Here is a 27,251-nt window from a genome sequence, read left to right as displayed (position 1 = left end):
TATTCTAATTTTTTGAGATAGTGAATTGGTGGGTTTTTGTTAAATGTGAGCCAAAATCATCACAATTAAAAGAACCAAAGACTTAAACTACTTCAGTCTGTGTGCATTGAATTTATTTAATACACGAGTTTCACAATTTGAGTTGAATTACTGAAATAAATGAACTTTTCCACGACATTCTAATTTATTGAGATGCACCTGTATGTATATATATATATATATATATATATATATATATATATATATATATATATATATATATATATATATATATATATATATATATATATAAAATGTGTGTGTGTGTGTGTATATATATATATATATATATATATATATATAAAATGTATATTATTAACAATATTTTACAAAATTATTTATTAAATATTTTATGTAAAATTAATATAAAATTATGTAATGATATAGTTTTTATATGCATTTTTTTAGGCTTTTTTCCATTTTTTTCCTAGATCCTGGTGCACTTGGGTCTCTTGACGAAAGAGTCTGGTTTTAAAATTGCTGAGAATGCATTCAGCGGTGGTCCACTCGGAGAACTCGTTCAGTGGAGTGACCTCATCACCACACTGTACCTGCTTGGACATGACATCCGTATCTCAGCGTCTCTCGCCGAGCTGAAGGAGTGAGTTGCTGACTCCAAGTGCAAACACTTCACTTTGGTAGAAAATTGCTTCCAGATTACTTAAGTTCAGCAGCTCTGGGTTTGTTGGAGTCTGCAGTAACAAGATTGAAACCTTGACTGAAAGTAACAAGTTTAAAGACTGGGTTACAAATAGAGACTGACATTTCTCTGTATGTCCCTGTCTCTTTCTTTGACTCTCAACAGGATCATGAAGAAAGTCATGGGCAACAAGTCCAGTTGCCCCACAAAGGGCGACAAAGTTGTGGAGCTCATCTACATAGACATTGTTGGTCTTTCACAGTTCAAGAAAACTCTGGGACCGTCGTGGGTCCATTATCAGTAAGAACACATTTGTTTCAATGTTCTCAGAACAGGGCTGCTCGTCTGTGTTTGAGCATATTTTAACATTGAGCCACACCACTGTTTTTTACGGTACTACAAATATTTCTATATTAAGCAGCACTAAAATATAAAGTGTGTGATTGTTCCTGTGACCTTTGTTGCATTTTCTTCAGCTCTGTTGAGAAACAAGAGAATTGTTCAAGACAGCAGAGTATTATTGTCTGGCTAAAGCCTTTTTAAATGAGTCTAAACCTGATCTCCAGTCTCATTTGGACACAGACAGAACGTCTACTGTGGTGTGGTGGGGACGATCTGGTCCGCATCATGCCGGTGTGAATCCAAGATGTTATTCCAAGCTATGAATGGGATTCGGCTTATCAAGTGATAAGAGTTGTGTGTCCTCAGCTGATATGTTGGCCACACAAAGCCAAGATGGCAATGTCTCAATCGCTTGTTCGATAAATATACTGACACATTTCATAATCTGATCTTACAACACCAGCAGAATAAGAATATGCACTTTCTTATAAGTGACACAGGCCTAAGCTATCACAAATATAGCTGGTTATTTTTTCGTTATTGGCATTTTAATCGGTTTGTTTGTCCGGTCGGGCAAGTAAAATTCTCTTTCACTTGCTCCTTCAAAAATCCACTTGTCCCGGACAAGCGTTAATGTCGAACCCTGATTAAATATTGTATTCAACATTCTCTGATAACAATTTTTATTCTGCAGTATAGCTTCTAAAGTAAATGTCCGTTGTTTTAAAGGAGTTTTAGATATTATTTTGGAAAACAAGCCAAAAAAGACTCATCAAAAACATATTTTGTTCCAGTGTATAATGGGCTAAGACTACACTCTCACCTTTATGTTCACTTCATTCCATCTTTAACTCACAAAAAAAAGTTCTCCTCTTAATAGAGCTGCGTATTACCGATCTTCTACATAAGATACACACGGTGAATGAGACACATATATTATGATTCACTACGTCGCAAGCCATCACGTTATAATCTGGCTGCAGCAAACGCAGAGTGTGCATTAGCCGGGAGAAGATTCAATCTCTTCCCCGGTCACGTCACACAACTCATAGACGCGGCGCTGACCGCACAGAGAAATGCTGGTTTCGGAGTTTATTTTCATAACCCGCTTCCTTATTATTTGAACTTTAATAAAGGATGCTTTAAAGATATAACGCTGGGGTGTTTTTATTGCAAAACAGAATGCGGCACAATCGTTTTATCTCGATTATCTTGTTTTCATAATCGTTGGAAGCCAAAATCGTAATTGAAAGTAAAATACGATTAATCGCCTAGTTCTAACTTATCGTATTCAGGACAAGTTATAAAAACAAGCCACTCGTGGATGATCATTTGTGTTTTTATGTTGTAGTTCAGGCGAATTATAAAATCAAACGTTTTGTGGATGTTCTTATGTTCTTTAGTACATGTTATAATCCAGGGCTGCGTTTCCCAAAAGCATCGTAAGCCTAAATAGATAGTAGAAACCATTAGCGCCAATGGTCTCTACGATCAACTTAAGCTTGTGATGCTTTTGGGAAATGCAGTACAGAGAAATTATACAAGCAAGCTTCTTGTGGATGTTCATAAATTTTTTTTGTACATGTCATTGTCCAGGCGAATCTTAAAAACGCACATTCTTTCGTACAGGTTGTAGTCCAGAAGAATTATAAAAGCAATCGTCTTGTGGATGTTCGTTTGTGCTTTCTTACATGTCGTAGTTCAGGCGAATTCTAACAGCAATCGTCTTGTTGATGTTCGTTTGTTCTATCATACATGTCGTAGTTCAAGCGAACTACAAAAGTAATCGTCTTGTGGATGTTCGTTTGTGCTTTCTTACATGTCGTAGTTCAGGCGAATTCTAACAGCAATCGTCTTGTTGATGTTCGTTTGTTCTATCATACATGTCGTAGTTCAAGCGAACTATAAAAGCAATCGTCTTGTGGATGTTCGTTTGTTCTATCGTACGTGTCGTAGTTCAGGCGAACTATAAAAGCAATCATCTTGTGGATGTTCGTTTGTTCTATCGTACATGTCGTAGTTCAGGCAAATTATAAAAGCAATCGTCTTGAGGATGTTCGTTTGTTCTATCGTACATGTCGTAGTTCAGGCGAATTCTAACAGCAATTGTCTTGAGGATGTTCGTTTGTTCTAACGTACATGTCATAGTTCAGGCGAATTATAAAAGCAATTGTCTTGAGGATGTTCGTTTGTTCTATCGTACATGTCGTAGTTCAGGCGAATTATAAAAGCAATCGTCTTGAGGATGTTCGTTTGTTCTATCGTACATGTCGTAGTTCAGGCGAATTCTAACAGCAATTGTCTTGAGGATGTTCGTTTGTTCTAACGTACATGTCATAGTTCAGGCGAATTATAAAAGCAATCGTCTTGTGGATGTTCATATGTTTTTCATACATGTTGTAGTTCAGATGAGTTAGAAAAGAAAGCGTCTTGTGGACGTTTGTTTGTTCTTTCGTACATGTCCTACTTCAGACAAATTATAAAAGCAAGCATTTTGTGGACTTTTGTACGTTCTTTTGTACATGTAGTCCAGACGACTTATAAAAGCAAGCATCTTGTGGATGTTTGTTTGTTCTTGCGTAAATGTTGTAGTTCAGACAAATTATTAAAAGCAAGCGTCTTGTGGACGTTTGTTCTTATTTACATATTGTATTCCAGACCAATTATAAAAACAAGCGTCTTGTGGATGTTTGTTTGTTCTTTTGTGCATGTCGTAGTTCAGACGAATTTGGGAAGCAAGCATATTGTGTACGTTCGTATGTTCTTTGATCATGTAGTTCAGACGAATTTGGAAAGCAAGCGTCTTGTGGATGTTGTAGTCCTGATGAATGAAAAAACAGGCATTTTATGGACGTTCATTCTTTTGTACATATCGTATGTTCTTTCGTTCATGTAGTAGTCCAGACACATTTTTAAAGCAATCATCTCAAGGATGTTTGTTTGTTCTTTTGTACATGGTAGTCTATACAAATTCTAAAAGCAAGTGTCTCATTGATGATCGTTTGTATTTTCATACATTTCGTAATCCAGATGAATTCGGAATGCAAATATTCTGCTGAGGTTTTTCATGTTTTCATACATGTCGTAGTCCAGGCGAGTTCTAAAAGAAGGCGTCCTGCAAACGTTCATCTGCTGTTTTGTAACGCGTGATGAATTAAAGACAAATCATGCTTCAGTTACTTTGCTGGTGGATGAACGAATTTAGTTTGTTTTACGATGATGTCAGGCTCTAGAGTTCCCGAAGTAACTACCACGCATTTTTCATTTTAACGATCTGTTGACAAATTCCATGCCAGAGGTTTTGCTCTTTGTTGAAAAGACATTTTTTGCATGTTTATTTGTTTACAGACTGTACAGTTCTTCTAGTAACTATTATTTTTAAGATCCCATAATGTTTACGTTTGTTTGCGTTCACTCAGACAAGTTTACGACCTTTGTGTGTACAGCTTGACATATGGCGTAAAATGTATTGGTCAGACAATTCTGAAAATAAATGTATGACCCTCTAAGGGTTCAAATCTGAGACTGGAGCAAAGAAGACCTCTCTGACATGCAGTCCTTGGAGTGGTTATTAAAAGAGAACAAAACACACACTAACACAATGAATGCACATGTTCATTTTCTCCTAAAGGCTAGAGTTGATTTATTTACATAAAGCATCACAAATGCATTTAACAATCATGTTGTCTGAAAAGCATTTATGTTGTGTGCCGCACTCATTGGCCAAAATGCAAGCTTTTCAGAGACAGGTTTTTTCAAGATATTTCACGGGTGACCTGATTTGTGTGTGTTTTAGGTGCATGTTGAGGGTCCTAGACTCCTTCGGGACAGAGCCTGAGTTTAACCACGCCCACTACGCCCAGTCAAAAGGCCACAAAACTCCATGGGGCAAGTGGAACCTGAACCCCCAACAGTTCAACACCATGTTCCGTAAGTGTGTGTAAGAAGCCTTTTGTATGTGTGTATGTGTGTGTTTAACCTTTCAGTTTTACCCCTTTTGACATGGAAACTTTATCTTCCCCACGTCGGGGTTCCGGGGGGTTTTGGGAAGCGTCTCAATTCGTCTGCGGGTCTGAATAGCCCTTTTGTTTATCGATAGACTTTGACATTCTCATAAAACTCACGGTTCCCCAAGCAGAACTGCTTTCCTTCTAAATTAAGCTAACCTTAACCCTGTTTGAGACTGGTGATACGTTTCACAGAGGTGTGGGTATGACCAAACATCTTTGGAATTAGTTTCTGGTGTGTAATGATGCTAAACTTTATCTATGGAGTATGAAATCTGTTAGGAACATGTCCGGGCCATATTTCACCCCAAAGAAGTAAGAAATGATATTTTGCGTAATGAGTCTTAGGACCATTAAGCACATTTTGCCCTCAAATTCCCATTACCATAATATGTCCAAACAGTAAATTATTATTATTTTATTTTCCCCGTAAATTGAAGGCAGTACAACAAATTTTATGTTAATTAAATAAAATATATGTAAAGAATAATATTTTCGAATATATTATAATAGTTTGTTTATAAATTCAACTAACGTTTATAATGATCATTTAATTATAAATATATAATTTATGTATTACAATAATTCGTTTGTAAATTCAACTTGCATTATAATATATTATACCAGTTTGTTTATAAAAAAATATAATTTAATTATAATAATTTATAGAATTTATATATTACAATAATTTGTTTGTAAATTCAACTTGCATTATAATATATTTTAACAGTTTGTTTATAAATTCAGCTAACACTTATACAAATATATATATATATATATATATATATATATATATATATATATATATATATATATATATTTAATTAAGAATAATTTATGTAATTTATATATAACAATAATTTGTAAATTCAACTTGCATTTATAGAAAGAGCTTGATTAATATAATTTATATATTATAATAATATTTATAAATTCAATATACATTTATAAAATAAATATTTTTATATTTAATTGTATTATTATTATTATATTTTTTTTATGTGGAGGTGCTTTAGAAGTCAAAGTAGGTCCATGGCTGCGCAACCTTTAAAAAAATGGAAATACAGTTTTTGAAAGAGAGCTGTTTTTTTTTTGTTTGTTTTTTTGTTTTGTTTTTTTTTTTGGGCTTAACATTTCAAATTGCTAATTTGGAAAAAATTAGAAAACGTGTGCTTAAAATATTGCAGCCTGTTTGCATCACATGTAGCTTTACTGTCACGTTCGCCTATTTAGTCGATGTGTGGATGTTTGAATGTGATTGCAAATGTGCAACCCCTCCCTACTAAATGCTGTCAGTCAGAGGTCTTTATCCAAGTGTCCCCTCGGCATATCACACAATGCAGGGGCAATATCTGATTGCACACTACATGACAGTTGACATACAGTGCTCTGCTTATTTCCGACCTTTATTTCTCTTACATTGTCTGGATGACAGGCCATAATGACATGTCCTCGTTTCCAATATGGGTAAATGTCCTCCGTACCACCCATCCTGAAGGTACAATTGTTCTTAACGTTTCCCACACGTATCAGATGAGTGACTTACCAATGCACCACAAGACCAAGAGAGGCCGTCTCTTTCTCTGTGGCATTATGTGTCCATTTTTGCTCCTAAAATCCTCAACTTCATCTCAGTTTTAGACAAATGAAAATGAGTGTAAAAATGGGAATGTGGAAAGGCTTGAAACAGGAAAAGCGGGTTGCCGTTTACGCAAGCTCGACTGAAAAAGTCAGCAGTCAGTTTCAGTTCAAGTTGCAAATTTAATTAATATACGAAAAATCTGAATGACGCAAAAATTATTCGCGAATACAGTTGCATTTTCATACTGTGTAGTCGTGATAGCAAGCCAAAACTTGTTTGTGGTTTTAAAAGCATCTTTCTGACACGTACACACTTTTGGTTATCTACAATCATTTGCACAGGAAACCACACATATACACACACAGACACGCACACAAAGGCTTTCAGTCATGCAACCTAACCAACTTTGTCACATTTGCATGGCGCTTGTGTCACCACACACGCACACAGAAACTTGGTGTTTTTATTTTTAATTTTGCTTGTAGCTTTTTACAGATACCTTTTGAAATTGTGAACAAAACGCCCCCAGCAGCTACGAGTATAACCTCTTAAAAAAAAAAAAAAAAACACTTCATATTTTCTATTGTTAGACACCCAATACTTTTAAGACATGCAAGAAAACTGTTAACTAAATACATTCAAAAGATCCATCTAGAAGTGCTTTTCTTTACATGCTAATCTCTTTCAAGAGCATTCATTTTTGTGCATTGTTTCATTATCACCTATTTATGCTGCTGAATTATTAATTGTGGAAAGGGAGTTTGCCATATGCTGAATGGAAAAATAAAGTATCCAAATACTTTTTGTCTTAATTTTAAAAGTAATATATTTCATAGTATTTCTTATAATATTCTAATTTAATAAAAATATAAATAATGTAATATTAATAAATTGCATATGTAAAATTATTACTATTTTAATCGTTTTAAATATTACATTTAAGTTAATGAAATATTTAATAACACCTGATATAATAAATAAATAAATTAAACAATAATAATAATAATGATATAATTATGAATAAAATATAAAATAAGTAAAAAAATATCAAAATATCTATATATTTATGTTTTATCATTTAAAAACTAACAAACATTTTTGTTAAATGTTTTGCTTAAAGTGTGCTTGTGCCACTTAAAAAAATAAAAAATAATAATAAATGGAACTTGATTTGAACGTTAATATTTAAGCGTCTTAATATCTCCACTTGCATAGTATATGATTCCACTCACTGAGCACTTTATTAGGAACACTATGGTCCTAATAAAGCGCCCAACGTGGTCTTCTGCTGTTGTAGCCCATCCGCCTCAAGTTCAATGTGTTGTGCATTCTGAGATGCTGTTCTGCTCCCTACAATTGTACAGAGGGGTTACCTGAGTTACTGTAGTCTTTCTGTCAGCTCGAACCAGTCTGGCCATTCTCTGTTGACCTCTCTCATCAACAAGGCATTTCCGTGACTCCAGCCAGGTCTCCTAAGCAACCAAATTGGCCCGGTTGCTAGGGAGGGTAGAGTCACATGGGGTAACCTCCTCGTGGTCACTATAATGTGGTTTGTTCTCGGTGGGGCGCGTGGTGAATTGAGCGTGGTTGCCGCGGTGGATGGCGTGAAGCCTCCACACGCGCTATGTCTCCGTGGCAACGCGCTCAACAAGCCACGTGATAAGATGCGCGGGTTGACTGTCTCAGACGCGGAAGCAACTGGGATTCGTCCTCCGCCAACCGGACTGAGGCGAATCACTATGCGACCACGAGGATTTAGAGCGCATTGGGAATTGGGCATTCCAAATTGGGAGAAAAAGGGGAAAAATCCCCCCAAAAAAAAAAAAAACACAAGGCATTTCCATCACAGAACTGCCGCTCACTGGATGTTTTTTGTTTTTGGCACCATTCTGAGTAAATTCTAGAGACTGTTGTGTGTGAAAATCCCAGGAGATCAGCAGTTACAGAAATACTCAAACCAGCCCATCTGGCACCAACAATCATGCCACGGTCGAAATCACTGAAATCACATTTTTTCACCATACTGTTGGTTGATGTTAACATTAACTGAAACTCCTGACCCGTATCTGCATGATATTATTCACTGAACTGCTGTTACATGATTGGCTGTTTAGATATTCGCATAATATAATAATAAGTAGGTGTACGGGTGTACCTAATAAAGTGCTCAGGGAGTGTATATGTATAATTTCGGCCATCCGTTTTCCTATTTTCCAGATATTGTTATCGGATGTAAAAAAAAAATAACGCGATCAGTCAACCACTAATCTAGGGTTCTGGATAAATGGCACCTCTTTTGTTTAATCTGCTGAAAAATTTAAAACCACTGCACTTAATTTGTCCTGAAACAATAATATCTTTTAATTTACGTGCCCTTCGGAAACTAATCCCCACGTTAACAAAGCGCTCTAATGTGTGATTGTAGGATTAGATGTATATCACAAACTGATGAAAGCCATTGCAATGCAAGCAGACATCTTTTGAATGGGATTAAAGTACCAATGTGAGAGAGAGAGAAAGTGTGTGTGTTTGTGGGTCAGTATTTCCCTAAATTACGAGGGTCTCTTAAAGCTTTCTGTCAGGATTAGGTTTAGGGGCTAGAAAATATCACTAGCTTGGCATAGAAGTCAGTGGAAAGTCCCCACCATGACAGAACAACAAAACATGTGTCTGTCTGCATAGTTTGTTTATATCTGTTGTATAATTTGCTGAGTTTGTTATTTTCCCCTCCCATATTTCCACTACTAGACTTGTTAAAATCTTCCTCTCTCTCGTTTTCTCAGTCACACACAAACTCCCCTCATTCCTGCTAATTACTGACAACATCTGTCTGACGCCATCTGCAAGCCTTGTAATTTGTCTCTTCAGCAGTTGTGTGTTTTCTTGCTGTTTCATGTTGAGAAATGCTCAAGGGTGTGTGTGGGTTTGTTTAGTTTGCGTTGTAGACTTGTCTTTCACAATTAAATCATGAAAACTCCTCTTCTCCATTCAAAACTTCAACTTTGAGGAACTGAATGCCATGTGTTCTGTACATCTTCATAAGGTGAATTGTTGTACGTAAAACAACACCAAAAATTCATCAAAAGACTGTACATAGTCATTCATGTGTAGAAACTAGAAATATACTCTACGCATGTATGCAAACACAAATGCAAATGCTTAGTTAACGTATTGGCATGCGTGCATTGCCATTGTACATACATACGTGCGTTCTTGCGTTATCTGTGGCTGTAAAAAAACTCCAGGGGGCGATAGTTACCTTCAAATATCTGCGCGACTAAATCAGATATGTTATTATTTACGTACTTTAGCTAGCTTTAAAAATGTCGACAGTTTAACTAACTTTAACATTCTCTGCAAGATTCTCTTCAAACTGTTGATTTGCCATGACAGTTGTTGACCTGAAAGAGAAAACTGACAATAAAAGACGAAAGGTTGCAGTAATGTTTGCTATAGTGTCCCTTCTGGCAACACTGAGAACGCAATGCGTATTTACGAATTGCGTTCTGACATATCGTAACACAAGGACGTTAATTCACGCATTACTATAAGCATTCACATTTGCGTACTTGAGTAAGTTTCGGGCCTAAAAGAACTTGCGTGCTAATAATAATAAAGTTTTATTTCACTTTTTAACACTGCGACTGTTTTATCTAGATATCATATGGTCCGTTTAAAAAAAAGCCGCAATCGTTCAACCACTATTCAAGGGCTCTGGACACATGGCCTCTCTTTTGTTTAATGTGCTAATAGAAAAAAAACAAACACTAATTTGTCCTGAAATTATTATATATTTTACTGTGGCAAAACTGAGAATGCAAAGCATATTTACGAATTGCGTTCTGACATATATCGTAACACAAGAAAATGTTAATTCACGCATTACTGTAAGTATTTGCGTAGATATCCGTATCGACCATTTATACAAAATAGAGCCTGCTCTAGCGCCCCTTGTGAAAACTCTGATAATGTAATGCGTATTTACGAATTGCACTCTGACATATCGGGACACAACAACGTTTGAATTCACACATTACTATAAGCATTTGCGTTCATGTAGTTGAGTGTTTCAGTCTTAGAAAAAGAGTTGCCCTGTTTTTTTAGATATTGGTATTGGCTGTTAAAAAAAACCCGCAATTGTTCAACCACTGTTTAAGTGCTCTAATCTGCTATAAAAAAATAAAATAAATCTAAAACCACTGCGTTTAATTTGTCCTGAAATTGTTATCTTTTACAGCTATGTCTGCTTTAGCGCCCCTTGTGGCAACACTGAGAATGCAATGTGTACTTGTGAATTGCAATCAGAACACAACGGTGTGTGAAATCAAGCTTGTGCATTTTGAACCATTCGCGTTCATGTACTTTAATATGTTTCAGGCCTAACATAACTTGTGTGCTAAAAAATAATATCAACGTTTTATTTCAGTTTTTAACATTGTGGCCATTTGTAAGTTCTTTGGAAATAGACGTTATAAAATCACAGACGACTTTATGGAAGCATGTGAGGTAGATATCCAAAATGAGCTTTTGGTTTTCATCCATTCCGTTAATTCTGGTTGCTGTTGACAGGCGCCATGAGCATGTACATGAGCATGTGTATATCAGCATTTGTTAGCATTTCCATTACGAGTGTATTTGTGCTGTTTACAGTAACTAAAGTGAGAGGGAGAGAGCGAGGGTCATATTCCATCTAAACGGCATTTGTTATTTCCACAGAATTGCATTTAGGGCTGCCTGGGTTCTGAATTTCATCCTGAGCTCTCATTGGAATTGACGAGTAACCGTGACAACAGGCTACAGCTGCTGCTGCAGGCAGTAACCATAGCATGCACACACATAACGGTTGAGGTTTGAGTATAAATCTGAAATCTTTATCTCAGGTTGAATTTTTCAGACAAATGGCATTCAGGTGTATCTCTTCCAAGACTCGTTACCCTGGTGACCTCTTGGTTGAGAGGTTGTCATGGTAACAGCTCCTCGCTTGGCAACGTGAACACCCACACAGGTCTTTCTCGTACATTACTTACTTAATCTGAACATTTTACTACAGGATTTACAATCCTGACGGTGTGTGCTAGAAAAATAGAAGATTTTCAGTTAAGTTGTAGATTTTCATTTGCTATAAATTTATAGCATCGTAGTTTATATAGTAGTTTAGGTCTCGCTAACACTCTATATAGAAGAATATTATATAATGTAATATTTATTAATAACTTATCAGGTGTATGTTCTCGTACTTTCTTTGTAAGTACCTATTTGCCCTGTTTTGGCATTAAATTACTCCTATTATCGCGCAAACTTCAGAGACCGTATTTTATTAATATAAGATCGTTACACGTAGCCGTCAGTTCTTATCCCTGTGCTCTCTTCTGATTGGCTGTTCTGTTTACCCCTGCAGCTCACACTCCAGATAACAGTTTCCTGGGCTTCGTCGTGGAACAGCACCTGAATGCTAGCGACGTCAAGCACATCGATGACATCAAGCGGCAAAACCAGTCGCTCGTTTACGGGAAGGTGGACAACTTCTGGAAGGTGAGTTTTCATTGAACGACATCAACAGTGTAATCTTAGCCAAATTTTATTGGCTGTTTATGCGTGAAACTGCAACAATGTTATTGGAAACAGCTTTATGTTGGATTGGTTTATGCCGGATTGTTTTGCCACCTTTTCCAAATTTGCTTGCCAAAATGTGTTGACTCCGATTAGTGCAGCATTTCTTCAGTGTGAGATCAACCCTGGTTACGCCGTTAAGACACTCAACTCTAAATAATCCCTAAGGAACCTTGCAGGAAAGGTATCAACGCCCATCTGGATCAGAAACGCATTGTGTGGTGAGAGACTTAGAGAGCACATGTGAAAAATGAATCCCTCTGCGCAAACACACACAGTCCAGATCCATCTAATCCCACACACTGTGAGGGAATGCAAAACATATTGCGAGGAAAGCAAAATATATTGTGAGAGAACTACACAGGTCAAAAGTTTTGAAACACTTACTCATTCTTTATTATAACTTTTTTTTCACGTTTTAGAATAATAGTAAAGTCGTCAAAACTATGGAATAACATAAATGGAACTATGGGAATTATGTTGTGACTAAACGAAATCTAAAATAAATCAAAACTGTGTTATATTTCAGCATCTTCAAAGTAGTCACCCTTTGCCTAGAATTTGCAGACATGTACTCTTGACATTTTCTCAACCAACTTCTTGAGGTATCACCCTGGGATGCTTTTTAAACAGTATTGAAGGAGTTCCCATCTATGTTGGGCACTTATTGACTGCTTTATTATTTGGTCCAAGTCATTTTTTTTTTTTTATTCAATTTTAGATTTATAATGAAATAAATTAATATGGTGGCACAATTATATTTTTGTCTTCAAAACTAATTTCAAACATTTAAGCATACACAAAACGTATTGCAAGGGAACACAAAACTTATTCCGTGGGAATGCACAACTTAATGTGGGGGAATTTAAAGAATTGTGAGGGACCGCAAACTATTATGAGGGACCGCAAAACTTATTGCAAAGGAACACAAACTCTTGTGCGGGAATTCAAAACTCATTGCGAGGGAACACAAATTTTATTGCAAGGGAACAAAAAACGTATTGCAAGGAACTTTATTGCGAGGGAACTTAAACTACTGTGAGGTAACGCAAACTATTGCAAAGAAACTATTGCAAATCTTTTGTGAGGGAATGCAAAACTCATTGTAAGGGAATTGCGAGGGAACTAACTATTGCACGTGGAATGCATATTGCATATTGCGAAGGAATGCAAACTTTTGTGAGGGAACGCAAAACTCATTGCAAGGGAGCGCAAAATGAATTGCGAGGGAACTAACTATTGCACGTGGAATGCATATTGCATATTGCGAGGGAATGTAAACTATTGCAAAGGAATGCAAACTTTTGTGAGGGAACGTAAAACTCATTGCAAGGGAGCGCAAAATGAATTGCGAGGGAACTAACTATTGCACGTGGAATGCATATTGCATATTGCGAAGGAATGCAAACTTTTGTGAGGGAACGCAAAACTTATTGCAAGGGAACGCAAAACGAATTGCGAGGGAACTAACTATTGCACGTGGAATGCATATTGCATATTGCGAGGGAATGTAAACTATTGCAAAGGAATGCAAACTTTTGTGAGGGAACGTAAAACTCATTGCAAGGGAGCGCAAAATGAATTGCGAGGGAACTAACTATTGCACGTGGAATGCATATTGCGAAGGAATGCAAACTTTTGTGGGGGAATGCAAAATGAATTGCGAGGGAACTAACTATTGCTTGCATATTGCGAGGGAACGTAAACTATTGTGAGGGAACACAAACTTTTGTGAGGGAACGCAAAACTCATTGCAAAGAAGTGCAATCTTTTGTAATGGAACTTCATTGCAAGGGAACATAAACGATTGCGAGGGAATGCAAAACTTATTCGAGGATGCTCAAGGCTTATTGCGAGGGATCACAAGGTTTATTACAAGGGAAAACTTAAAGCTTATTGCCAAGGAACTTAAACTATTGTGAAGGAGCGCAGACTATTGCAAGGAAACAAACTTTTGTGAGGGATGCAAAACTTATTACGAGGGCTCGCAAAATGATATCAGTCAATAAATTCCCTCTCTGTCCTCTAATGGGATCTGCATAAAGGTACAGTACCAACAAATAAACTCCTTTTACACATGTAGAGATTATCCACTCATAACAGAGGTAATTTAAGTGTAGAAGTCTTAAAGGTACAGTAGCAAAAACAGCATGTTTTATTCTATGGGTCAGACAGAGGGTGGAAAATGGTCATGAAAACTGAATTAAGACTATTAAGATAATTGGTGCATTTACATATACGGCTTCATGGTTACTAAGTCAGAGTGGCTGTGAAGGACAGAAGCATTAAAAAGTAATTGGATGTACAGTAACAATGGAGTCACATTTAACCTCATGCAATTTTACTGATGCCTCCCTGCAACCAGAGTGAGAGAGAGATGCTTTTCTACAGCCTCTCAAGAACTGGTTTCCATGGAAACAAACTTGAGCATAGACCCGGAATTAGGGAAGTGTGTGTGTGTGTGTGTGTGTGTGTCCTCTAAAGATCAGAGGATATGTGTATAGGCTTTTGTAATGCAAATAAAGTCTCTGTTCTTTCTTTCACAGTCACATGCACACATACACACATCGATTGCATTAATCGTGCTGCAAGTATACATATAATGGATTTTTATTTTCTTTCTCTCTCACACACACATTTGAGCTCGCACACACAAACTAATTCGTTCCTGGAGTCTGTTTCTCAGGGATTTTATCGCATTGTGCTGTGTGAATCTGTCTTACCAACCTTTTTCCAATGAGAATCACATGCACACACGTTTATCCATTGTATCCCTCTTAATGAGGGCATGCCATACACTTCTATTGTTTTTAAAATAAGATAATTATAATTACTATAGACCAATCTAAAGCCCTAATGCCTAAATAAACCTTCTGCATTAAAATAAATAAAAAAAATAAAAAACTTCATTTACTTTTTTTTATTTTTATTTTATTTATTTATTTTTTTACCTTAAGGATTCATTTAGTTTAAAGGGAGGGTTTGTCAATTTTTTCTCTATAAAGTATAGCTAATTAAACCCACAATCACACACACACACAGTATTCCCCCATAATCTTATCATCACATGTTTGTGTCCACAAAGCAAGAGACTAATTGATAAATCAACAATGAATTAATAAATAATAACAATTAATAAAAACGGTCTAATAGCTATATATCTGGGAGAAAAAAACATTAACAGGTCACAGATATGAATTCAGTTAACATGGTAAAAATAAAGGGTTTTGTTTTGGAAAATAATTATTTTCACTCTGTAATAGTTTTTTAAAAAAAAGTAAAAATATATATTTTTTTTATTGTTAAAATGTTTTTATTTTTATTATAAAATCATTTATTATTAATATAATGATATATTTTTATTATATTTAATTTATTATGTTTCAAATACATAATTTATTTACTAATTTGTGTTAATTGATTTTTAGTTTTTGTATATATTTTTCAATATTATGATTTATTTGTAATATATATATATATATATGTATTTTATTTATTTTTTATTTTATTTATTTTTTATTTTTTGGTTGACTCACATTCACACCTACTCACACGCACACACACACACACACAGTGTTCCTGTTTTTACCTGACCTCTGACAGGAAGTGTGCATGTCTGTACGCTTTGTGCATTTGTGCATCTTGTGGTTTTCCCTGAGGAACAGGTGCAGTTTGACTCTTCCTGTCTGTCTTTGGCCCTCTGCACTGACACAAGTTCAAACTCAAAGCTAAAATAATTCTGCTGAAATATTTTTTATTTTTTTTTTGTATTGTCTGTGTGTTTTAAGCTTCCTGTGTTGTTTTATAATGTAGGGCGGGACTTGATTTTATCCATCAAAATTTGATTGGACTTTGAAAAGTGTGCTATGATATTGATACAATGATATTGGCTAATAATATTTTCCCCGCCCACATGGTCTTGATTACATCAGCAGAAAAGAAAAATCAGTTCAGACATGAAGAGTTTTTACACACACACACACACACACACACACACATACATATATATATATATATATATATATATATATATATATATATATATATATATATATATATATATATATATATATATAAAAACATGCACTGATGAATCACACGCAATAAGATCTTATTACAAAAGATATTTAAGAATAGGTCGGTTTAAATTTTTAAAATAGTTTTGTGCTTGGTAAAACTTTTTGGAGCACAGATTAATTTTGTAAACTTGAAGCCATTGTTTGGGTTAGTTGTGAAGCTGTTATTTACGTAGAAGTTGCACGTTGCTCACCTGAATTGGTTTTCCTCTTTTCTTTTTTGTTTCATGTGTCACAGGATAAAAAGAAATACCTGGACATCATTCACTCATACATGGAAGTGCACGGCACAGTTCACGGTACCAGCACCGTCCACCTGCCGGGTTACGTCAAGAATCACGGCATCCTGAGCGGCCGTGACCTCCACTTCCTCCTGCGCGAGACCAAGGTGTGTACCACAATATGTTACAGCCACGATCATACAGCGTTATTAAAGTCTTGGGAAAGTAAATGTTATATTGATGTTTAGTGATCTGTACATCCATAAAAGTGTGAAACATTAGTAGAACACTATAAAGTTAGAATTAACACATTTTTGTAAAACTAGCCGTGTAGACCTCCTACTAGTGTTGTCATGATACCTTAATCGCACCTTCTGATTCTATACGAGCTAAATTATCGCGATACCACTCGTGTCATTTGCATTGTTTCTTAAAGGTACCACCCAATGAAGGCTAATTCACATTGCACAATGCCTCAGAAATGTGAGGCTCTTACAACGGAAGTGAATGGGGCCAATTTTTGGAGGGTTTAAATGCAGAAATATGAAGCTTATAATTTTATTAAAGGACTTACATTAATTCTCCTGTTAAAACTAGTGCGTTAGTTGAGCTGTAAAGTTGTTAAAATTGTCATTTTAGGGTTTTAGGGCTTATACCGTTACGTCATCATGGAAACGAAGTTAAAATTGTATACAACTTTACCCAGAAAAGGTTACAGATTTTATTACACTAAAATCATGTTAACACATATTTCCATCATGTGGCTTTACTTTTGAAACGGAGTGTTTTATCGTTTATGGTTTGGACCCATTCACTTCCATTGTAATCCAGATATTTTCCTTTTATTTATTTTTTTTAAAGAAAAGGCGGGACGAGGCGAAATTACTTCTTGTGGTACACTGAAAAAAAAGGATTTTGTGGTGAAGTAAATATAACAGAAAAGATTAAGTTCTTTCTACATTGAATAAGTTGGTTTAGGCATGAAATTGAAAATATTAAGTAAATTCGACATTGGTGCTCAATTCAAACTTGTAAAATGAGTACCGTAGCTTAAGTAAAAAATATTTATGATTGTTTGTTATCTCGACAAAGCGTCATCATGTATCAATCCTAAAGTAGAAAACCTGTCACATTCGCAAATTTGAGTACATTTTACAGGTAAATATAATAAAATAAGTACATTTTACTTAACTTTTTGAAGCAGGTGTTTCCAGCATGCTTGAATAATTAATGAGCTTGCATGGCTAACTGTTTACAAGATGATTTACAGTACACCGTTTTTATTGTTGATGATGTTACATTTGGTCATTTCTTGTTTTGGGAATTCAGGAGTTCATTTTCTACTCAAATTGACCTGTTCATAATAAAATAAAAAAAACCTGTTGATTGTTACCGTCATCGTGTTTTGTGCACCAGCTGTTCAGGGATGCGTGTGCAGCTTTGAATCTTGTTTCTATCGCCAGTAATGCAAAGTGATACTGTTGAATATAGACTGCATGTGCATTAAGCATCCCTTCCGTATGTCATGTGGTGCATGACTAGGTATGTTAGAAAAGCATTGAAATGCTAGTACATTTTAAAAGCAAGTTTTAATTCCTTTTTACATTGCTTGAGTAAAGTGTACAAACAAAAACTGAGTAAAATTTACTTGAAACTGATAATTGCAAAGTAAACTTAACTTGAGGATTTCTAAATAAAGCCACAAAGTTTGTGTAGCATTTACTTGAAAATCTGGTCAGTTAATTGGTCTGAAGTTTTTTTTGTTTAGTTTAAGTGAACCCCACTCCAAATTGTTTTCAGTGTAATCAACATGATGTGTCAAATACTGCTGATTGAACTTAACTTGCATTGAACCCGGAATGCTTTGCCATAAGCAAAAGTCGTCTGGCAACCCGTCAGATTTGCAAATATTTGCCTATCTCAAGTCTCATTTCCGTCTCAGTCTTTCTCTCTTGCTTTCAATCAGTCTCTTAGTTGTTTTTAGGACATCTCTGCTGCTCCCTGTTGGTGAACGGTAGAACTGCAGTCACAGAAGCCTTCTGTTCTCTTTAAATTACTTAACTCAATATACGTGAAATTGTGTCTTAATCAAGTAATTGCCCTCAGTTAGTCGTCATAATGCAAAAACAAACTCTCTCTCAATACACTACGAAAACTATTTATAAATGAATTAACGGTATTCAGTGTTAGTTCAATAAATCAGTTTAGGAAGGGAATGTTACAGGTTAATTTGACTCTTTAACTCTGTGCGTGAGCGTGTTCCCTATATGAAATGCCTCTCTGTGAGCCGTAAGCGTGTGGTCATCTGTCCGGCGTAGCACAGAACAGTCTTTGTGCGCTCAGTAAATCCAACAGCCCCAAGCATGACATTTTAACAAACACATTATTGTTGAAGTCTCAATGCTTATGCTAGCCGCATGGCTCACGCCTTTTGAAACATTTGTTTTAGTCATCTAGCTGTTTACAACACTATTATACGACAGCTGAAATGGGTATTGTGCATCAAGGAGTCGACTGTGGGGGGGCCCGGGTAGCTCAGCGAGTATTGACGCTCACTACCACCCCTGGAGTCGAGAGTTTGAATCCAGGGTGTGCTGAGTGACTCCAGCCAGGTCTCCTAAGCAACCAAATTGGCCCGGTTGCTAGGGAGGGTAGAGTCACATGGGGTAACCTCCTCGTGGTCACGATTAGTGGTTCTCGCTCCCAATGGGGCGCGTGGTAAGTTGTGCGTGTATCATGGAGAGTAGCATGAGCCTCCACATGCTGTGAGTCTCCACGGTGTCATGCACAATGAGCCACGTGATAAGATGCGCGGATTGACATCTCGGAAGCGCCAACTGAGACTTGTCCTCCGCCACTCAGATTGAGGTGAGTAACCGCGCCACCACGAGGACCTACTAAGTAGTGGGAATTGGGTATTCCAAATTGGGAGAAAAGGGGATTAAAAAAAAAAAAAGAGAGAGAGAGTCGACTGTGACCTAGACTGGTAACGTTATCTAGAAAGAAAGATCTAAAGTAAAGCGAGAAAGAGATGGTTTGAGTGTTTAGAGGAACAGCAGGTGACGGGTGACATTTGTGGCCCTCATATACACAAAGTGGCCCCAAAAGAAGTGTGTTCGGTTTTAAATGGTACAACAAAGAGGTATTGTTTAAAATGAAGTATTTGGACATGTTCTGGTTGTGATATGACCATCAGCGTTTACAACAAGTCCGTGTTTGATCGCAAGTCTCTGTTTGTTTTCTAGCTATTTGTCGGACTGTCCTTCCCCTATGAAGGACCCGCCCCTCTGGAGGCTATAGCCAATGGCTGCGCTTTCTTGAACCCGAGATTCGAACCCGCTAAAAGCAGCAAAAACACAGATTTCTTCAAGGGGAAACCTACGCTCAGAGAGGTACCGTCGTCGTCTTTCAGTTTTTATGTTTTAAGGGTTTGAAATGAATTGGATCTGATGTATGTTTGACATTTGACCCCAGCTGACCTCCCAGCACCCATACGCTGAGGTCTACATCGGGCGACCGCACGTCTGGACCGTCAATATAGATGATCCCGCCGAGGTGGAGAATGCTATTAAAGGAATCCTCAGTCAGAAGGTAAATACTACACACACTCATATACATGCACACTGAAAGAAAACGTTCTGCCTTTTTAAGAGAAATAAAATATGAATAATCTTCTCATTGTGATCGGGGTGGCCCTTAAATTATGTTTTGACATGTTTAGCGAACTTCTAGGCAGTTTTTTAGTACATATGTCCCCTGATGATAATAATAGCTTTTTTTACTATAACTTTTATAAATATAATAACATTTATATAATTAATATTAGTATTTTACAGACATACCTTAACTCTTCCCCCAACTGAAAACTGTATTTAGGGGTAAAATAAATCTATAATAAAGAATACAGAAACATTATTTATGAACCATTTCCCCAAAAGAGTTTTTTTAGATGTATATAAATGTATGTTGATGTTTTCTGTTTGTTTCAGATTGAGCCATATCTGCCGTACGAGTTCACCTGTGAGGGGATGTTGCAGCGCGTCAATGCTTTCATAGAGAACCAGGTACACTTTACTGTTATATAGTGGAAATTTGCTTTGTCTGTTTAAGATGCGACCGTCAATATTTGCTATGAAAGACTAAATGCACGTTTGAACTGTAAACGCATACATGCCATCTATCTCTCTGTGTCTCTGTAGGATTTCTGTCATGGTCAGGTGATGTGGCCTCCTCTGAGCACCATGCAGGTGAAATTCGCTCCAGCTGGTAAATCCTGCAAACAGGTGTGTCAGGAGGAGCAGCTGATCTGTGAACCCTCATTCTTCCAACACCTCAATAAAGACAAAGATCTGGCCAGGTAAACACATACACACACACACACACACACACACACACACACAGAGTATATGCATGGACAAACACATATGAAGTATCCAAATCAGTTCTCCTTCCAGCCAGCAGAGGGCTGTGTTGCATTTTAAATCAGAATTTAAAATACGCACATCCTACTGCAGAGATGTGGTAGAATTTACCTTTGTATCACACTTTGTTCAATTTGATAATTATAATTATTTTTCATTATAATTTTCTCACTTATTAATTCAATATTATTAATTATATTTAATATTAATTTTATAGTAATATTAATTGTAATTAGATTATATAGTATATAATATATTTTATATAAAATGCTATATATTGTATAGTATATTGTTAATAATAATATTAATGTTACTTTATGGTAATATCATGGTACTTTGATGTATACTTCAATATATTTCATAGAATGTCATGGTATTTTATGGAATTTTCTTTCTCTTATTAATTAATTATAATTAATATAATAAATAATAATATATTATTATTAAAATATATCATTATAATTCTCTTATTTCAATTATATAATTATTTTAGTCTTATTTCTCTTATTTAAATTAATATTAATTACATAAATAATATTTACATTGTATATTATATTTGCATTTATTCATTTGGCAGACGCTTTTATCCAAAGTGACTTACAAAAGAGGAATAATACATCATAAGTGATTGATCTTAAGGAGACAGTGGTACGAAAAGTGCTGCATTACAAAGTTTCACTAAGACAGATTAGAGTGCAACCAATATATATATTGCTTTTTATGAGTGCATGGTTAAGTGCTCATGGAAAAGATGTGTTTTTAATATATATATATATATATATATATATATATATATATATATATATATATATATATATATATATATATATAATGACTATAATATTTAATAATATTATATAGTGTTTATTATATAATTAATTAATATTATTTTCATGTTATACTATTGTTTTTATCTGTATTAAAAAATGTTTTGCTTATAATTGTTTTTTGGTACAGAACAAATTGTTTTAATTTTTATTACCTTCCATAGTACAATAATGATATAAGATGATAATATCATGGTACTTACATGGTGTATACTTAAATGTATTCTTTTTCTCTTATTTTAATGATATAATTAATAAGAAATAATTTTGCCATTTAAAATATACTTATAATTCTCCTATTTAAATTTTTATAAAGATATTATTATAAAATATATAGTTTTCCTGTATAATATTATGTATTATATATATATATAGTATATTATAATGTTAATGATATGATTAATTAATAATATTTTAATTTAATCATTTTTTAATCAATACATTTTATAATCTTTGTATTATAATTGATTAAGGTACAGAACAAATGTTACTTTTAATACCTTCCGTGGTACAGTCATAATATAAGATGGAAATAACATGGTATTTCATGGTATTTCCAAGAGCGTCATGGTGTTGCATTGGTAGATGTCCAAAAATCCAGTAAATGCCATGGGACTGAATGATCACCAAAATCATTCACGCCGCACCCTTGAAAAAATAAAATGCTATTACCATGTGGCCACGTCCAAAATACATGGTTATACGAGGTACATTTTGCCACTTTTTTTGTTATTGATCTCTATGTAGCAAGAAATGTGCAAGCTTTGTTGTTTCTATTTATTTATCTCTCTCCAACGTTTTTGCGGCAGGTATGGCATTGAGTGTAAGACGGTGGAGTCTGCCGGCGATATCATCGTCCCTGCTTTCAGCGAATCAGAGCAGCACTGTGTATTCCAGTCCGATTTGCTGCTGTTCAGCTGCGCCGGGGCGCACCACACCCTCACGCGCATCTGCCCCTGCAGAGACTACATGAAAGGCCAGGTGGCGCTGTGCAAAGACTGCTTATAACACACAAAAGTGCGCACACACACACACACTCTGGAAACCCCCGGACGGTGTACAATTCGGATACTCGCCGTTCTGGACGACTTGAGACGTTTTGAACTGAAGCGCCGGCGTGGCAGCTCTCGGATAAGATGATCCATCTTACCGTAATCAAACGACAGAAGAGGAAAAAAGTTGGAAATGCTTTATTTGATAGTGTTCATTTACATAAGTAAGTATGGAGTAATATCAACGAACTACGAAGTACTTACTGGGGAACTATTTTGTGCAGCTGCTTGTAATTACACATTGTAATTTGTTATTACTTCAGTGATTATTGTTAATAACATGTCAAATGTGTAACTCCGACACTGTAAAATAAAGTGTGACGTATTTTTGCTGGATTAATTTTGCGCGGACTAGTTTCAGCCTGGGATACTTGAAGCGGCGAGCGGGGAACCAGAACTCTACACTGCCCCCTGCAGGCCTGGAGCAATACTGTAGTGAAACATGTTACCCTGTGTTTTCTTTTGCTTTCTACATCGGACCAAGAAAGCATCTTTGGCCGAACTTCACCGTTTTGAAGGCCAAGTGTGTGTGTGAGTGTATTTGCAATTTTCGAGTCGTGGGGAAACAGACTATGAACAATCTTCCCTGGTTTATCACTGTAACGTAATTTCCGCATACTCGCTCTGTGAAACGATGCGTTTATATGTAAATAACAAATGTTGAAGTCTGGTTTATTCTGCATGGTAGTTTATTTCCGTTGAAGCAACGTTGATTGAGACACACACACACACGACAGGCTTTCGTGTGTGTGTTTGTACTGAAGTTCTGCCAATAATTACATTTAAACACAGCACATGTTTAAAACTGGTCATTTTCAGTGAACTGCCTGCCACAAACCAGCCAGTATAGTCTAAAACACAAACCTATTTACCAGACTAACCATAAAGAAAACTAGTAGAGTTCATTAATGAAATTGGGCCACTTTTTTCATTGAGATAAATGTACCTAAATTTACGCTATTTAATGCTTTTCGGACGTTCTTAGTTGGGGATAGTTTTCGTCAACTTGATACCCAAACTATCAGAGATTTTTCTGTAAAATATGTATAAAAACAGATGTGTACAAAATTAGGTTAAAAGATGGATTTTAAAAGTATTATTTTTGTGTTAAAAACACAGATCGGCCTTTAGGTTCTAGTTCTCTTTTTTTATGATGTCAGAGGGCCTGTATTCTTGAATTTGCCTACCTAATATAAAAAAGACGTCAAAATTATTATTATAAGAGTTATTTGAGTTTTGGAATGAAAATGCACTATAGCGAATTTATAGATTTGACGGCAGTTATTACGACACTGTAAAACATTTTTACGTTTGTTTGTTTTTTTTATTTATTTTGTATCCAAATCTTTATTTCCGCCTGTTGATTTTTATTTGACTTTATTTATAGAAGAGTACAGAGATTTATAGAGGGAAATATTATGTATCGGACTAATTTAAATGCGTTTAAGCGCATATGTTTATCCAGAGTACTACCTGTACAAAAGGCAAAGAAATCCAGTTTCTGTTATTTGAAACTTTTCGCAAAAGAGCAAATTCGGTTTTTATTTGAAGTAATTTAGATCTGTTTTTAAAAATATAACTATAAAACATAACAAACTTGTCTATAAAAGTTAACTGTTAGTCAAAGTGACATTTAACGTTATATAAACATATCAGTTTCTTTTGTCGTCAATACTCTGGACAAACATTGCGAACATGATTTCATTTTCAATTTTCAAAAGCCAGCAAGAACCTCATTTGATGTTTTTATCCAGTGTATGATTTCTGTAAACATTTGCACATTTGTAAATATAGATGGATTTGTTCTAGTTTTGCACTCTTAACTTATACGATAGTTTTAAGTTTGGGTTTCGGCTCTGTCAAGATCTGTACGTTTCTGCGTAAAATGATGGTCTACAGCCAAGCTATTGTTTTAAGTCTTGTTTCATGACGTGCCTTCAGATGGTTATTAGAATTGACGTAGATTTTGCTGTTACGAAACCGAATACGTTGAAGCTGTAATGCTAGCTAGCTTAAAGCTGAAACGGTAGTTTAATAGTTTAAAATAGAGATAAAGTTGTCGGCATTTAGCGTAAAATAGTTTTTGCCAAATGTTCGGTGGTTGTTGATGCAAAATCGCAATCAAACAGATGTGTCTAGTTCACTGTCGTTAAATTTGGTTTACAGTTTTAAACTGTATTGTTTTGAACATTGTTTTGAAATTGTTTGTGCATTGCAAGCTTAGTTATCCATCACTATGGTTTTTTTTATTAATACATGTTTCAAAAGTTTTAATTAAGATTTAAGATTAGTTTAATAAAAATTGTGGCCAGTAATTCATACCTAGTAACTACTGATTTGTTGTCGGAAAAATTGGAATGAAACCCAAATTGTGAGTTGAACATAATTACATTGTCATTTTGTTTTGTTCTTCATTTTTATATTGTAAACTGTTCGAACTGATGGGTATTTTTTTATTATTATTTTATAAAATTTTTTGCTTTGTCTTTTTTATTTGATTAGATTTTGTGTGTGGGTGATTCTTGTTTTTACTTTGTTCTGTTTTTTTATTTTTTATTTTTTATTGATTTGCTTTGTTGTTTTGTTTTTCCCTTGATTTTTTTTCTTCGTTTTTTTTAGTTGTTTTTGTTTTAATTTTGATTTCGTTTTTGTTTTATTTTGGGGGGGGGATCTTTTTGTAGGTTACATCAAATGATTTTAAAACATCCACAAAGAAAGGATTCCTTGAAGAAAATAGGAAACAGACACAGTTTGTTTTTTGTTGTTTTTTTCCATTGATTTTGAGGAATCAGTAGGATATATCTTTATTTTTCAAATAAACTTTTTCTGTGATAGACATTTCTGTGTAAATATACATGTGTACGCCACAGTCACAGTTTTATATACATTCATGTATCACATGACATTCGGATTCCACGGCGGTTCAACGTGGATTGACATCGCCTCTGTCACCATTTGTTCTTTGAGCAATTCTGTGAATTCAGTCTTTAACCAAATAATGGCCCAAATCCCATTCTTTCTGGGAGCCTCCCTTTTAAGTCCTAAGCACACTTCTATATGTGGTTTAACAAACTGTGCAAACGCAAAAAGTCCCATTAGCAGGGGCGTGTGCATGTGCCTAGTACCTCTGACAAGGGCTCAAGGTATTTAACATGTCAATAAAGAATCGAACCGTAAATCTAACCACCCCGTGAAATACCGCACACCTGAAAGAAAAACAGCATAAGTCATAGAGATTCCAAAAGCACAAACGTTAAAGCGGAAATGTGCTTTTTACCTGACAATGAACTGCCACTGGATAGCACACACGTGATCTTACTGTAACATCACGGTTACGGTCATCTGCTCCAAGGAGCTACGTTATATCTGCTACATAAAATGCTCGGAAACTTGGCTTTTCCCAAATGTACATTTCAACAGCCAAATTTCATGGCAAAATTACATGTAACTTCACATCATGAAAGGTCAAGTTTTAAGGCTTTGTTACTGTACAAGTAACGTTAAACGCAATTGTGTGCCACCTAATAATTAACTGCAAGTTTCAACAGAAGCGGTATGCAAGGCTGGATCAAGCTGAACATTTTTTTTACAATACTGTTTCAATGAAGTGAGAAAGACGAAGTGTACTACATTGTTATTATCACATTAGTTCGATCTGACAAACCAAGAATAGCATTTCAAAAACAGCACATTTTCGATTCCTAAAGTACATGATCCTAAAGCCCCTAGTTTCTTCGCTTTATAAATTAAAGTTTGACTTTGTGTATGTTACAAGAGAATTAGCATACAGTATATTAAAACAGCAGCTATGAAAATGCCCTGTTTGTCAAATAATATACTTTTGAAGTTCATGTAATAGACAATTAGATGGCACATTTTGACCAGGAAAACTATTCCATTAAAAGAAAAGAAAAAGTTATTCAAAAAGGTCAGTTCATTCTTTACATAAGACATCTCAAAACTTTGAAACTTTTTCACATATTACAGCACCTCTAATGAATTAATTTGACCTTTTGTTAAAATTGCTTTCACATATCTATAGTATGTTTGAGCTTTCTACTGTTATATTGTTGAGATTTTCCAGTAAGGTTGTATTTGTTAACATTAGCAAAAAACATTAGTTAACCTGAACAGAAAAATGTATAAAATAAAATACAGCACTTATACTGGCGGCCAAAGGTTTGTAATAATGTACAGATTTTGCCGTTTCGAAAGGAAATTGGTACTTTAATTCACCAAAGTGGCATTCAACTGATCACAAAGTATAGTCAGGACATTACTGATGTAAAAAACAGCACCATCACTATTTGAAAAAAGTCATTTTTGATCAAATCTAGACAGCAGCCATCACTCCAACACCTTATCCTTGAGTAATCATGCTAAATTGATCATTTGGTACTAGAAAATCACTTGTCATTATATCAGACACAGCTG

General features: G+C 35.3%; 1 protein-coding gene across 2 annotated transcripts in view; it reads left to right on the top strand.

Annotated features, from left to right (window-relative positions):
* The window catches only part of LOC127438771 (alpha-1,6-mannosylglycoprotein 6-beta-N-acetylglucosaminyltransferase A-like), an 81,401-nt gene extending 55,748 nt beyond the window's left edge, over positions 1 to 25,653 (top strand). For both annotated transcript variants that reach the window (XM_051694616.1, XM_051694617.1), the window contains exons 8-17: positions 471 to 640; positions 845 to 979; positions 4,818 to 4,951; positions 12,009 to 12,142; positions 16,535 to 16,684; positions 19,763 to 19,909; positions 19,992 to 20,108; positions 20,507 to 20,581; positions 20,717 to 20,874; positions 22,575 to 25,653. In XM_051694616.1, the coding sequence (XP_051550576.1) occupies positions 471 to 640; positions 845 to 979; positions 4,818 to 4,951; positions 12,009 to 12,142; positions 16,535 to 16,684; positions 19,763 to 19,909; positions 19,992 to 20,108; positions 20,507 to 20,581; positions 20,717 to 20,874; positions 22,575 to 22,773 (1,419 nt within the window). In that variant the 3' untranslated portion in view covers positions 22,774 to 25,653. The remainder of the gene's footprint in view (positions 1 to 470; positions 641 to 844; positions 980 to 4,817; positions 4,952 to 12,008; positions 12,143 to 16,534; positions 16,685 to 19,762; positions 19,910 to 19,991; positions 20,109 to 20,506; positions 20,582 to 20,716; positions 20,875 to 22,574) is intronic.
* Positions 25,654 to 27,251: the final 1,598 nt, after the last annotated feature.

The sequence above is a fragment of the Myxocyprinus asiaticus genome, chromosome 50 (genome assembly GCF_019703515.2).
Source record: "Myxocyprinus asiaticus isolate MX2 ecotype Aquarium Trade chromosome 50, UBuf_Myxa_2, whole genome shotgun sequence".
NCBI lineage: Eukaryota > Metazoa > Chordata > Actinopteri > Cypriniformes > Catostomidae > Myxocyprinus > Myxocyprinus asiaticus.
Note: the sequence above shows the minus strand (reverse complement) of the source record. Positions and strands in the feature narration are given on the sequence as shown.